We start from the raw sequence: 14125 nt of genomic DNA on the forward strand, positions 1-14125 counted from the left end.
TTCCCTAGAAGGGAGAGCAGACGCGCACATCCTCTCAGCCCAAGGCCTGGGACCAGATTCACGAAAGCACTTACGAACCTGTACATCTTTTTTAAACCTTTGGCGGCTTTGTTTCCAATTATTAAACAGTTAATGAGCTCCGAAGCATCAGCGGACTGACCAGGGAGGAAGGGGGGTAGAGGGACCAGGGAGGGCGAGGGGAAGGGGGGTAGAGGGACCAGGGAGGGCGAGAGGAAGTGGGGGTTGAGGGACCTGGGAGGTAGGTAGGTAAAGTGACCAGGGAGGGAGAGGGGAAGGAGGGAGCAACTTGTAAACAAACTCCGCCTACTGCTCCAGTAGTTGTGTTGGGTTCACTCCTGGAGGTTGTAACTCTTGATATGATCCCACGTAAGTTGTCTCAGTTTGGGGATAGTATATCAAGCAGGATAGTATGACGTTCGGGAACTAAACTTTAATTTGTCTTTGTATAATGATGACTCAGTCCATAGCCCCAAGGCCCGTCTTTGTTTTGTCAACAATATTTGTTTTGTTCATGGGGAATCAGTGTTTTTGTACTTCCGGGATGTGTTTTCGCACATAAAGCTCAAAATACCCCCTTCAATGTCGAATTTAGGAGCCCCCATCTTTTGTCCATTCCTTAGGGTTACTGTTAGTCTAGTTAATTTATTATGCACCCCATACCCATTGTATGGGTGGTAGTGGAAAGTGTTACATAGGCACATAATGGGATCAGGGGTTATATATTCATAATAAACATGTACTGTATATGCATTTGGCAAGACATTTTCTAATTGTTAAAAACTAATTAATTAGATTAGGCTGGGGTGGGTTGTATTAGGTACATTTGGAAGGGTATGGTTAAGTTTGGCTATATTAAGGTGGGGTTAGGCTAGGTTGGTTTTAAAAATCTGTTTGTAACATGCCTCTCACCATAAGAGGTCAGCCAGTTATGTCCCTTAGGTGTAGCTGGAGTGTGTTGGAAAGCATTGGGCCCTTGATGTTGACAGTGTATTCTCTCAGCATACTTATTGCTCCTCTGCTTGTCAACAAGGCTATTTTGCACACCCTGCCTTGATTCATGGTTTCATGTAATTACCTAAGTGTAGTTACAGGATGACAGCTATGCTCATGGTGTCCCGTCTTCCCAGCACTCCTTGTCATATAACTCTCTGAAACTACTGACGGTCTTGGCCTCCACCACTTTCTCACCTAACTTGTTCCAACCGTCTATCACTCTGTTTGCGAAAATGATTTTTCTTATATTTCTTCGGCATCTTTGTTTAGTTAGTTTAAATCTATGACTTCTAGTTTTTGAAGTTCCAGGTCTCAGGAATTCTTCCCTATCAATTATCGATTCCCGTTACTATTTTGTACATAGTGATCATGTCGCCTCGCCTTTTTCTTCTATCTTCTAGTTTTAACATATTTAATGCCTCTAACCTCTCCTTGTACCTCTTGTTCTTCTGTTCCAGGAGCCATTTAGGTGCATGTCTTTATACCTTTCCCAGTTTACTGATGTGCTTCTTAAGATTGTTATTTCCATGTATGGATTTGAAATCAGCCCCTATACAATTTCCTAAGTGTAAATTATTATCTCTTCTGCCTGCATTCCAAAAAATACAGATTTAAAACCAGCTACTCAGACAAAGGATTCCCAGTGGATGTAGTATATATGGATTTTGCTAAAGCCCTTGATAAAATACCACCTCTACCTTGAGTAGAGGTGGTATCTTATCAAGGGCTTTAGCAAAATCACAGGAAAGACTATCAAGGAAATTATAGGCACATGGAATAAAGGGTAGAATATTAGACCATTGGATAAAACAATGGTTAAAACAAGAAAACAGAGGGTCATGTTAAATGGGAATGAATCTGACTGGAGAAATGTATTGAGTGGGGTACCACAGGGGTCCATTTTGAATATTACAAACAACATCATCAAATTTGTAGATGACACAAAGATTTATGTTAAAGTGGGAAATGAAAAAGATACTGAAGCCTTACAAAGAGATCTACATGAACTCCACAAATGGTCAGAAGACTGGCAAATACTTTTTTAATACTGAAAAATAGAAGACTACATGTGAGGCATAACAACCCACATCACAACTACCAAATTAATAACATTACCTTGCTGATTGATGAAGAAAAGAACCTTATGGTGAAAATCTACCATTCACTGAAAGTTGCACAACAGGTAGGAGCAGCAGTGAAAAAAGCTAACCAAATGCAGAGATTGAGTCACAGTACCATGGCTAAAGATACGATGACCAAACCACACATCAGACAATGGAGAAATGATGACGTTGGAATGAATGAAGAATGGATGAGATACGAAGGGGGGCCTCGTAGCCTGGTGGAGAGCGCGCAGTACTCGTAATTCTGTGGCGCGGGTTCGATTCCCGCACGAGGCAGAAACAAATGGGCAAAGTTTCTTTCACCCTGAATGCCCCTGTTACCTAGCAGTAAATAGGTACCTGGGAGTTAGTCAGCTGTCACGGGCTGCTTCCTGGGGGTGGAGGCCTGGTCGAGGACCGGGCCGCGGGGACACTAAAGCCCCGAAATCATCTCGAGATAACCTCAAGAATAAGAGGGGTAAGAAAAAGAAAAGGGGGGTAGACTTAAGTCATGTCACACTTGTTAAGGTTAAAGCATTTAAGTCTGTACTGTGAAAGGTCGAAAAGTCGACATCAACAAAACCAAAATTAAGGTTCATGGTGGGTATGTTGTGTATCAGAGCCAATTCGACAAGATGGCATCTGTGAAGAGTAAAGGCAAGAAAGATTATCTTAGAAGACCAATCAATAGGATGATTAAGAGTCCCTAACATGACAGAAGAGAGCATTGTTTATCTGTGGATTTAATAGAAAATCTTATCACGGAGAAATGTCGTTTTTTCATCTTCTGATGTGTGGTTTGGTCATTATATCTTCAGTCATGGTATTGTGACTCATCGTTTGCATGTATAGCCAAAACCACACTTTAGGGGTTAAAATTTTGATTGTGTCATATAAAGTCCTGAAATTCTTGCAAAAATATTAACCATAATTTAAACATTTTCTCATAAGATTCAAGGACAATCACAAATATTTTACTGTAAATTTTATTGTGAATTATGATTCCACTTGTTTAGCACTTAAGTCACAACTCTCAGAACTTGGGACTTTGAATTTTTTTTGGCTGATTTTTTCAAAGATTTCAAACTATTTTCCTTGTTTCTTTAGGTTGTTTTAATGATTAGGGACCAGGTTAGGGCTTTTTTACTTATATAAAGTATACTCTAAATATATCCCCTAAATAATTATAATTATCCCTATATTTTGTATTTTTGGGGGGTTATTTTTTCTTGACTTCATTTCAACACAGTGACCTACAACTTTCACATATTTGAGTACGAATACCAAGCAATGTTTATTATAACATACAAGTAAATTCACGAATTAGAACTTCCTTATTCATGGTCGATAACTTCAACTTCATTTACTGTATATCTATAACTAGAATTTCAACTTACTTCAGTATCCAAAAATCTAGTTTTTGACCAATTCTCACCATTTTTACATATAGTGGGCACAACTGTTTGTTCTACAATCCCTATAGAATTGATTTTTCATAAACTCTAAATGTTATAAATTTTATGAATAAATTTTTATAAATTTTTTAAAATAAATAGTTATAAATTTTTGTTGTCTAAATTTGTGCATATTTCAAATGCCATATTGACAATTTTTGTTTACAGTAAACTATACTGAAAACCTATATTCTAAATATATGAAAATGAAGATCATATGCTATCCTGAGAGCATAATAACACCAAGTGAACAGTTGGTGATATTTTATATTTTTGCAGCTAATTTCAAAATCTGAAGTTTTCAATATTCAATTTTATAATTATTTTATATTTTCTTGTTTTTCAAGTTACACTGGTATCAGTTAAACAAAGTTGGAGCATTTGCCTAGTAGATTATGCAAAAAACATTTGAAAGAGTTTCTGAAAATTTAAAAAACTGTGCTCAATGACACACATCATATGACGTTTTGCGCAGTTTAAGGGTTAAAAATTCTTCCAAATAGTGAGTTTTATGTTTAATAGAAAGATTTATCTTTTTTTTTGGAATAATAGCAATAAAAATGCCAAATCATGGTAATTATTGGCATTTATGATTAGATACCACATTTCTTCAATGACATGCCAATTGACATGAGGTGTATTGACTTTGGAGCTTTCCTTATATAACAGCTGATGAAGCCATCATTTAGTGGTTAATTATGATTAGACAGAAATTACTTTCAGATAATTTTTAAGTACTGTATATAATATGTATTTAAAAAAAAATTCAATTAGATTTTTATGCCTTAAATATATGAAAGCTCTCGGCAAAGATAGAAAAATTGTCATCTTGAGGTTATCTTGAGATGATTTTGGGGCTTTTTTTTTTAGTGTCCCCGTGGCCCGGTCTTCGACCAGGCCTCCACCCCCAGGAAGCAACCCGTGACAGCTGACTAACACCCAGGTACCTATTTTACTGCTAGGTAACAGGGGCATAGGGTGAAAAAAACTGCCCATTGTTTCTCGCCGGCGCCTGGGATCAAACCTAGGACCACAGGATCACAAGTCCAGTGTGCTGTCCGCTCGGCCGACCGACTCTCCACACATCCGTCATCCACACATCTGTGGAAATAAACAATCAAATTAGTGGATAGAGCTCTGGATAGATACCAGAGTGGATAGATACCACATAAGTGATATGCCTCACTCGCTTGGGGCTCATGGTTTAAGTCTCCTAGAGCCCAGGTGAATGGAATAGAAAAGTTGATAGAAACTTTGGAGAAGTGTATAAACATGAAACGGGTCTTATTTGTTTGTTTATTTTTATTTTCCTTTAAAATATATGAAGTTTTTTGTTTTATACTTTTACAGAGACTTAGGAAGTATCCATCCTGTATTGGCAACTGCACAATTGCTGAGATGTCTCGACATGGGAATTTATCGACATTGGGTAATATTCAGCATGTTTGTATGTGTTATATGATTTATATAATGGGGGGAGGCCCCGTTGGCTCCCCGGAGCTTTCCTGGCTGATATGGATATATTAGATTTCTGGCATCAATCAATGTGCTTGAAGTTCTAGGCCTACTGGGGACCATGAGCCAGAATTTTGCAGTTCAGTACAGTAACACCTCGGCTTACGAATGCTCTTCTTTACGAACTTTTTGGGTTTCGAGTCCAATTTCTTTGTAAATTCTGAATCAGGTTACGAACTTTGCTTCGGGTAACATAGTTTGCGTATGGCAAAGCCTGGGTGTTAGTCAGCTGTCACGGGCTGCTTCCTAGGGGGTGGAGGCCTGGTCGCGGACCGGGCCGCGGGGACACTACAGCCCCGAAATTATCTTAAGAGATGGCCGACGTAGCCCGTGGTGGCACGGCGACCGTTCCTCAGTTTACCAGTGCCTCCTGCCTAGTGACAATCACACCTGAATTCTTTGTAAATAATTTCAGTGTTTTTCGGATTTTTGGGTATATGAACATAAAAAGTAATTATTATATATATCTCGCCAAGGGTCCCAAGAAAGTCAGTGGTAAGGTTCACCTTAAGAAAATTGTTGTGAGTAGAGGCAGTAGTGGTTGTCCCTTCCTCATTAAGAAAATGTGTGAAGTATGGGAGGAACTGCAAAGTTTTGTATAAAAAACCTCACCCAGATAAAGCTTTAGCAGGCCGTTGCATTGACTTATTAAATGACAATGTGATGTCTCACTACAGACAAGTGTTCAAATGTAGGGAAAAACAAGTGTCTTTAGACAGATTCTTAATAAGACAAGCAAGCAATGAGCAGGTCCTAGTGGTACTCCTGCAAAACGTAGGAGAGTACCCCAGAGAAGTCATCACTGCCTGATGTTATAATGGAATGGAAGGGGACACCCCTTCCAAATACTAACACCACTTCTCCTCCCCCCCTCCTCACAGTCTTCCATTCGCCAACATAAAGGTAAGCAATAACTTGTACGTACAGTACTTTAGTACTAAAGATTTGGGTGAATTAGGTATAAAATTTACTTTGAAGTTAATATTTTTGGGAGTATGGAACGGATTAATTCAATTTACATTATTTCTTATGGGAAAATACACTTCGGTTTACGAATTTCCTTTTGTATGTTAATGAGAGCCTATATTGCTTAACCACTGCACTGCGCAAAGCGCCTTTAGGCGCTCAGAGAGTTGTGCTTTTTGTTTTTTAATTTGGCTATATTTTAATGTTTTTTAATGTTTTCATTACTATTTGTGTTTTGAAATGGAAATAGTTGACTTTGGAAACATTTTAACATTAAATTTACCTGAACATTTGTAAAAATAACAAAAATATGTCCTTGACAATTGCACCAAGACGTTTTTGCCGAAAATAGGTGAGCAGTGCAAGGGTTAATCCACTACACTTCACTTAGGATAGAAAGTGCAGATAATGGGATAAATTATTTTTTTAATTTTTGTTGTAGAATTATTTATATCTTTTAGAACATTTTAAGATACTAAATCAGAGGAAGGGTAATTTGATTTGACAAATGTCTACTTTCAGCCTGGCCTGGAAGCATGAATTCAGTATCGTCAGATTTCTGGCTAGCCAATCATTTTCCTGGAATGCAAATCAACGGGCGAATGTCAGCTGTACGACGCTTCTTCTGCCTCTTTGTGACATTTGATTTTCTCTTTACAAGCCTTTTTTGGGCCATATGTGTATTGGTGAGTAAAAATCTTGTAATAGCACTTGATGTAGTAGGGTCAGTCTCTAACTAGACTTTTCAGTCCTGTATCATACCAGAAGAGAAGAAATAAAATAATCCTTGCATTTTGAACTAGCATGACATTTGCCAGTTTGCAGGTAGAGTACTGTATTTAAAAAAAAAATAAAAGATAAAAATCAGCAAAACTGATAATATTGATACAGATCAAATTTCATTAATAATGTATTTAATGTATTCATTTAATACTGTATAATTTGTGTTAATGTATTTAAACTATGGCAATACTGAAGTAGTGCCAAGGTTTAAATAAATAACAAAATTATAATGCCTACATAAAAGGTTCCTTACAGATTTCTCAGTAAGATAAGTAAGGTAAGTCTGAATTAAGATTAGTTTTAATTATTTATCAGAACATATTTTTATGATACGAGTAATGTCCTTACAATTATATTTTATTCCTTTCAGATAAATAAAGGGGAATACAAAGCATTAGTGGAAGAGATTATTCATTATAACATCAAATCTTCTATATTCGATGTGGTGGTATGTATATTTTATCACTCTAAATAGCTGTTCCACTTTTTCCATTAGATTTAAACTTTTTCACTTAATGTTTGTGCAATTACAAAGCAGTTACTGCTGAGGAATACTAGGGTTTTAATTTGTGTAAGCTCCAGAACTGGGTGTTACTGAGCATATAATGATACAGTATTGAATAAATTGATTAAATAAATAGAATAAATTGATTAACCACTTAACTGCGCCAGACGAGTATTCTCGGTCGGCGGGAAACTGCGCCAACCGAGAAAACTCTTTTTGATTTTTCCGTACCCATTCTAAATGTGTGCAAGGTTAGTTGTATACGAAATGGACTCTTAGGACCTCCAGTGAGAGGCAGCCATCTTGGAAAAAATTCCCAGAATGCCCTAGGGCTGCTGATTGGGTTAGTACTGAATGAGCAACCATGGGTGGTGCACGCGCCTCTGGCTCCCGAACACCTGTCCGACACGGTGTTTAAAGATAACGCTCTGTCGGTGAAATTCTAACCTTATTGTTTGAAGAACATAAGGGTCATAATACTGGTGAAGCTAGGTGCAATAAGGACCTAACACAAAAGTCGGATGTAAGTGATATAACACCTTTGAGGACGATACAGCGAGTGTATCTAGTTATAGCTCTGAGGGTCACCCTTGCAATCCTATGTTATCTCCAATTTATTTAGATGATACATAGATGAATCGTTTTCTGCGTTCAGTGATAATGCATCTGATACAAGTAGCATAGATGAACAGTGTTAGCAGCTACCATGGTAGTGTTTTCCATAGATATTTTCAAGAATACCTGAATCTCTTCCTAACTGACAGACACTCTTTGAGGCTAGCTGAATCTCTTTCTGATTAACGGATACTTTTTGAGGCATGCTGAATCTCTTCTTGTGTGGGATCATACAAAGTGATCTTTTCAAGACTACCTGACAAATTCATCTTTTCCTATAATCTTTTCAATACTACCTTATGCTTTACAAGCTTGGCTACACATAACCTACAAGTACCAAAGCCAAGGGTGTACGTGAGTGCGTCATTTGCAAGCACACAGAATGAAGAAACAGGAAGCGAAAATTTATCTGTACCTAGTGCAATGAGAGCGAAGTTGTGCTGTGCACCATAGACTACTTTGTTGATTATTACTCGCATCCAAAGTACTGAGTGTGTAATACAGTGTGTTACTGTGTAAATAGTGTGTGAAACTGTACATATTATAATTTTAATGAATTTTTAACAAGTAATATTGCGACAATAAACATTTATTGTGAACACATTACTGACACATGTATCACAATTCCATGGAACATTATGAACATTCTACTGTATACATATTGTAAAGGACACAAATATGCATCATATACAATAAAAAAAACAAATAAAACTGTATTGGAAATACATACAGCAAATAATTGAAAATATATTTGTGGCAACACCCGGTGCTTGAATGGCCCGCGCGACTGTGTCTGGGCGATTCATGCACGGGCGACCAGGCCCTGATGACGTCACAGTGCACCTTGTCCATGTCCCCACAGCCAAAGTAAGTGGCATTTGGTACTGTATTTATTTTTACATAGACATGTTCAGGGAAGGGAATTTATCATTTTACGAAGAAAAAATAATTTTTTGGGAACACTTTATTTCATGCACACAGTGGGAATTTCACAATAAACTCGGCGCAGCACGGTGGTTAAAAAACCAGTGTTGAATGTAATGAAACACCATTTTATGGGTAAGTCCCGGAGGCTCCCTGGAGCTATCCGGGCTGATAAGGATACCCCTAACTTTTGGCATCAGTCGATGTGGATGTGGCAAAAAGAAAAAGAAAAGGAAAACCTTGCAAGAGGACAGTGTACCCAGAGGGAACAGAGCCGGCCGCTGTTATAAGTGAAAACTAGCTATGCAGTACCCTGCATCCCTACTAGTGCAATAACTACTACTTACCCCAAGGTAAACAAGGGAGGAAACCCCGCAAAACACTCAAGACAGTCAATCGCCAAGCAGCAAAAGACAAACAGAGGTACACCCAAGGTGACTTGTGGAAGGGAATCCCAAGCCTCTAGGGCGGTACTCACAAGGCACTCAGGGAAGGTGACCCTAAGCACATGCAGCCAGAGTACCTGTGAATATTACTTCCAGCTCGCGCGCGCACACTCCATAATCCATCACTTGCTGCTCCATCACTTGCTACCCATGGCCACTCTCTCAATGCTGAGGCTCCTCACACCCAGGAGGGGTGGCCACAATTTTTTCAAAGATGGCATCTGTTTTCTGGAGGCCTGAAAAAGTAGATTGAAGTCCCTTGTACCCAAGGGAGTTTTAAGTCATAGGCTGCACTTTAAAATATCCCTGATTGTGTCACATGGTTTATTGATATCTACTAAGAACATTCATCATTGAGTTGCACAGTGAAAGGGGTAATTGTAAAGAATGGGGTAGAGAATAAGATTTCATAGGATCAATTTAATAAGAGGAAGTAAGAGACTGAATTTGTTTTTCTTCAACTGTATTGATTTTTTATTTCTTTGAGGATGATGACCTCTTGATAGTGGTAAATAGGGTAATATTGATGACTGATCTCTTAATTGTTTTATGTTGAACTGCTTATTACTAATTTTAATAGTTTAGATTACTATTAAAAAATATAGTTTGTATGTTCTGTTTCAGATGGTTGCTGCCTCTAGATTCATCATTCTTCTGCTTTTCTATGCCTTACTACACATCAATCATTGGTGGATGGTTGCCGTAAGTTTTATATATGTTAGAAAAATATATTTACACATTTATTTGATAAAATTGTGCAGTCAGCCTTGATCTGTGTGCATGATATGTTTCTGTAAAAATGTTTACCCTTACTCTTTGAAACACAATATAAACATGATTACCGTATAAGACGTACCCCCGCATAGGATGCACCCCAATTTTACAAGGATATTCTGTGGAAAAACTATTTTAGTATGTTTCATTATATATTTATTGAAAGATATTTTAAAGTTGATTTTGTTCCACAACTCTTCCCTCCCCTAAGTTCAGCTGTAGTGTAGTTATTTATATTTTGGACAAGAGAATTGCTATACAGGATGTGAAACTTGTATTTCTGGATGTGATGTTTTGTTGTCACACAATGCCACTATGGCGGTGCTCCCAGTGGTGGTGCACCATCAGAGCGCTCTGGTGGTGGTGTCATTCATGCATTGCATATGGCTGAAGGCGGATTAAAGTTGAACATTCCTTTCAAATTTATAAGATCATTTTTCATTTAGATGATGAATAAATGTCTTAAAGGTAACACAGTCATTAAATAATGTCTGATATATCAGGTGTGGATTATGTATACTGGGTAAGATGATGTGAGCTTCCTTCATACCTGTCGACATATCATAAGTTTGTGATAACAGACTGATAACTCGGCTTGCTTTCAATATTTTATTATTAGTAACGATTTTAGTCCGGCTCCCTAACCTATTCTCCTCGGTCTCCCCATCCGTAATACGGCTGCTTAGACACAGGGCACTTTTCTGGGGGGAGTCCCGTCGGCTCCCCGGAGCTATCCCAGGCTGATATGCTAATGTCAGACTTTGGCATCAGTCATGTGTATGGAGTTCTTAGGCCTACCGGGGACCACGGCCAGAACCGGGCCCCCTCAGAGAGGCAAGGGGAGCAATGGCCTAAAGAAGCCCCCGTGTGGTTGGAAGCATTCTATGTCTGCCATCGACCGGAACAGGCACCCAGAAAGGTAAGCGCCTCAAAACAAACCCCTATTCTGGTTAAAATTGCTACCAAAAGCCGAACTAGTGGATAGAACTCCCCAACCGAAAACAAGCAAACTAGTGTGATGTCACACACCGTCGCACCGCTGTCTGCGCAGCTCCCCCCTCCCCGGGAGGGGGAAGGGGGAGCCCAAGACCCTCCACGCCAGCTACCCACACCTCAGTTCTTGAGGCTGATGCTATAGGCGATGGTCGTGTGCTCTGGCTCCGGTGTCGCTACTGCACTGTGCTCTGCGTGTGGTGTTGGTTTTGTGGGTGCGAGAGCCAGGAGTTATCTTCAGTACTCGGGCTGCATGCGCCTAGGGCTGCCTTCCCTAGGTGCCCTGTAAGTACTGCCCTTGGGGCTTGGGGCCACCTTCCACAGGCTCCTCGGGGTCTGCCTCTGCTGGTCCGTTTTACCTTTCGGTTTTTTGGCCGCCTGTTGGGCTCTTGGGTGTTCTGTTCTTCCTTGTTACCGGCAGGTAAGAGGCAGTTTGCACTGGTAGGGGCGCAGGGTGCTGCACAGCTTGTATTCCCGACATCGCTGCCGGCTCTGTTCCTTGGGGTTCGCTGTCCTCTTGCGGGGTTTTGTTTTTCTTTTGTTTTTGCCTGGTGGGGGGTTCTGTCATTTTATTCAGTTTGTTTTTGCCCTTCCACTGTTCTCCTCGGTGGTGCCCCCTGCTAGGTCCCCGTGAGTGTACACGTCCCTGGGGTTCAGCTATAGAAGTTTGCTTGGTAGTTTTGGGCGCTGGTTTGCAGCTCCCTGCCTGGGACTACCTGAGCGCGAGTCCTCTTAAAGTTAACGCTCAGGACCCTGGGAATCCCCTAGGGGGCGCGTGGGTCCGATGGATGTGACCCCGGAGTCCCCACTCGCTGTGTGCGAGTTTGAGGGTCGCTCGGTGCCCTTGTCTCAGGGTGACCCTCATTGTTTTTGCCTCTGCCACGCTGCCTGTTGGGTCGGTGATACTTTCGACCCTGAGTCCTGTGAGTGTTGCTGCTTGCTTGTGACTCAATTTACCCAATCCTCTGATGATTCTCTTCGGGTACAGGCGATGCGTGCGTTGCAGTCTAGGTTTCGTCTGTTGCAACGCGCTCGGTTGGTTGCTCACCCGGATACCCCGGGGCTGCCCCGCTTTGCTTTTCAAGACCCGTACTTGGGGGGTGGGAGTCGCTTCGATCCTGGTTCAGTCCGCACCTCCTCGTCCTTCCCCTTCTGTTCGTTCTGGTCCCTCCCCCTCCCCTGCTTCTGGCCCCGAAGAGTCTGAGGGTTTCGGGGTCGGAGCAGTGGTTACTTGATCTTGAGACTCGGGCAGGTTTGGGGGGTTCCCCTTCCGGGGGGGTGGCAGAGGCATTCGAGTCTTGTCTCCTGGCCGAAGCTTCTGGGTCTGACCAGTGGGCCCCCCCCCCTTCCTCCAGCTTTTCCGGCTGCTCCGTCCTTGTCTTGTGGGGTCGGGGCTTGGGGAGAGGACTCGGCCTCGGGTCCTGTGGTGAAGGACCTCGAGGCTGGGGAGGGACTGCCTGTGGTGCTTTGGGTTGATGGTTGCAGCCAGTTGTCTCGACTTCACGTTGAGGAGCGAGTGCTGACTGCCTCTCAGGTAGGTCTCTCTTTTTCTTTTATCTTTGGGTAAGTAGCTCCGGGGAGCTGAAGGGGGCTCCCCCCAAAAAACCAGTGTTGAATGTAATGAAACGCCATTTTCTGGGTGAGTTTCTGAGGCTTTGCGGCAACCCTCCCTCCCTCCAGTCGGCATTTTTTTTTCTTTTGCGTATTTTGATTTCCAGCCTCAGAACTGCAGGGTGGATCGCCGGTGTGAGGGACTGGGGCTCCACTTTTCCCCTCCCAGTGGGGAAGGCTGCGCAGACAAGTAGCACCGTTACATGGTGACATGCTCGTTTTCATTTGGGGAGTTCTGTCCACTCGTTTGACTTTCAGTAGTAGTTTCAACCAGAATAGGGGTTTGTTTTGGGATGCTTACCTTTCTGGGTGCCTGACCTGGTCGATGGCAGACATAGAATGCTCCATAACCACATGTGCATTTCTATTGGCCATTGCTCCTCGTGCCTCTCTGAGGGGGACCAGGTTCTGGCTCGTGGTCCCAGATAAGCCTAGAACTCCATTCACATTGATGCCAAAGTCTATTATATCCATATCAGCCTGGATAGCTCCGGGAAGCCTCCAGGTCTCACCCAGAAAATGGCATTTCATAACATTCAATGCTGTTTTTTTTTTTTTTTAAATTACAGTATTGTAATACTTTGTTAATATTAAAGTTTATTTATTTGTTTCAGATTACCACTGCAGGAAGCTGTGCATTCTTCATCTGCAAGAGTTTAATGTATAAGGTAGTGATATTTGCAACTTGTTAGTCGCGTCAAAAAATCTGATAAAAATTTTGTTTTTCTCGGGAAAGCCTTTTGTGACTCCCTGATGCTAAATGCTGAGATGGTTACTATCTACCAGGTTGCATCAGGTGTGGTATTCTCTAGGCCTACCAGCAACCCGTCCTCTTAAAAAGAACGTCACTTTTCGCACGTATGCGCACTATGGCCAAATTTGGACGTAATTTGAAATGAAATCTACTCACAAAAGTGATGTACTGTTCCGTTTTCTGTTTGAGTCATCCGGCCGACTCTGTAAGGTTAGAATAGATGACTTTCAATTCGCGTTTTTCATAACGTTTTGAAACCTTATGAGAATTTCTTGCCCACCTAACCTATCAGAGGACTCTTAACTTACTGTTGTTGAAAAAAAAAAATCAAATTTATTTTCATTTTCTGGGGGGAGCCCCGTCGGCTCCCCGGAGCTATCCCAGGCTGATATGCTAATGTCAGACTTTGGCATCAGTCATGTGTATGGAGTTCTTAGGCCTACCGGGGACCACGGCCAGAACCGGGCCCCCTCAGAGAGGCAAGGGGAGCAATGGCCTATAGAAGCCCCCGTGTAGTTGGAAGCATTCTATGTCTGCCATCGACCGGAACAGGCACCCAGAAAGGTAAGCGCCCCAAAACAAACCCCTATTCTGGTTAAAATTGCTACCTAAAACCGAACTAGTGGATAGAACTCCCCAACCGAAAACAAGCAAACTAGTGTGACGTC

At 41.4% G+C, this 14125-nt stretch overlaps 1 protein-coding gene across 3 annotated transcripts in view; it reads left to right on the forward strand.

Annotated features, from left to right (window-relative positions):
* The first annotated feature begins 262 nt into the window (after positions 1 to 262).
* The window catches only part of Start1 (Steroidogenic acute regulatory protein-like), a 50481-nt gene continuing 36618 nt past the window's right edge, over positions 263 to 14125 (forward strand). The window contains exons 1-6 of one of the 3 annotated variants that reach the window (XM_045769272.2): positions 263 to 387; positions 4922 to 5000; positions 6575 to 6738; positions 7206 to 7283; positions 9950 to 10027; positions 13318 to 13371. In XM_045769272.2, the coding sequence (XP_045625228.1) occupies positions 4970 to 5000; positions 6575 to 6738; positions 7206 to 7283; positions 9950 to 10027; positions 13318 to 13371 (405 nt within the window). In that variant the 5' untranslated portion in view covers positions 263 to 387; positions 4922 to 4969. Of the gene's footprint in view, positions 388 to 1945; positions 2198 to 4921; positions 5001 to 6574; positions 6739 to 7205; positions 7284 to 9949; positions 10028 to 13317; positions 13372 to 14125 lie in introns of those variants that run through there. The other 2 variants (XM_045769271.2, XM_045769270.2) reach the window with 2 other exon arrangements.

This window comes from Procambarus clarkii, chromosome 68 (genome assembly GCF_040958095.1).
Source record: "Procambarus clarkii isolate CNS0578487 chromosome 68, FALCON_Pclarkii_2.0, whole genome shotgun sequence".
Classification (NCBI taxonomy): Eukaryota; Metazoa; Arthropoda; class Malacostraca; order Decapoda; family Cambaridae; genus Procambarus; species Procambarus clarkii.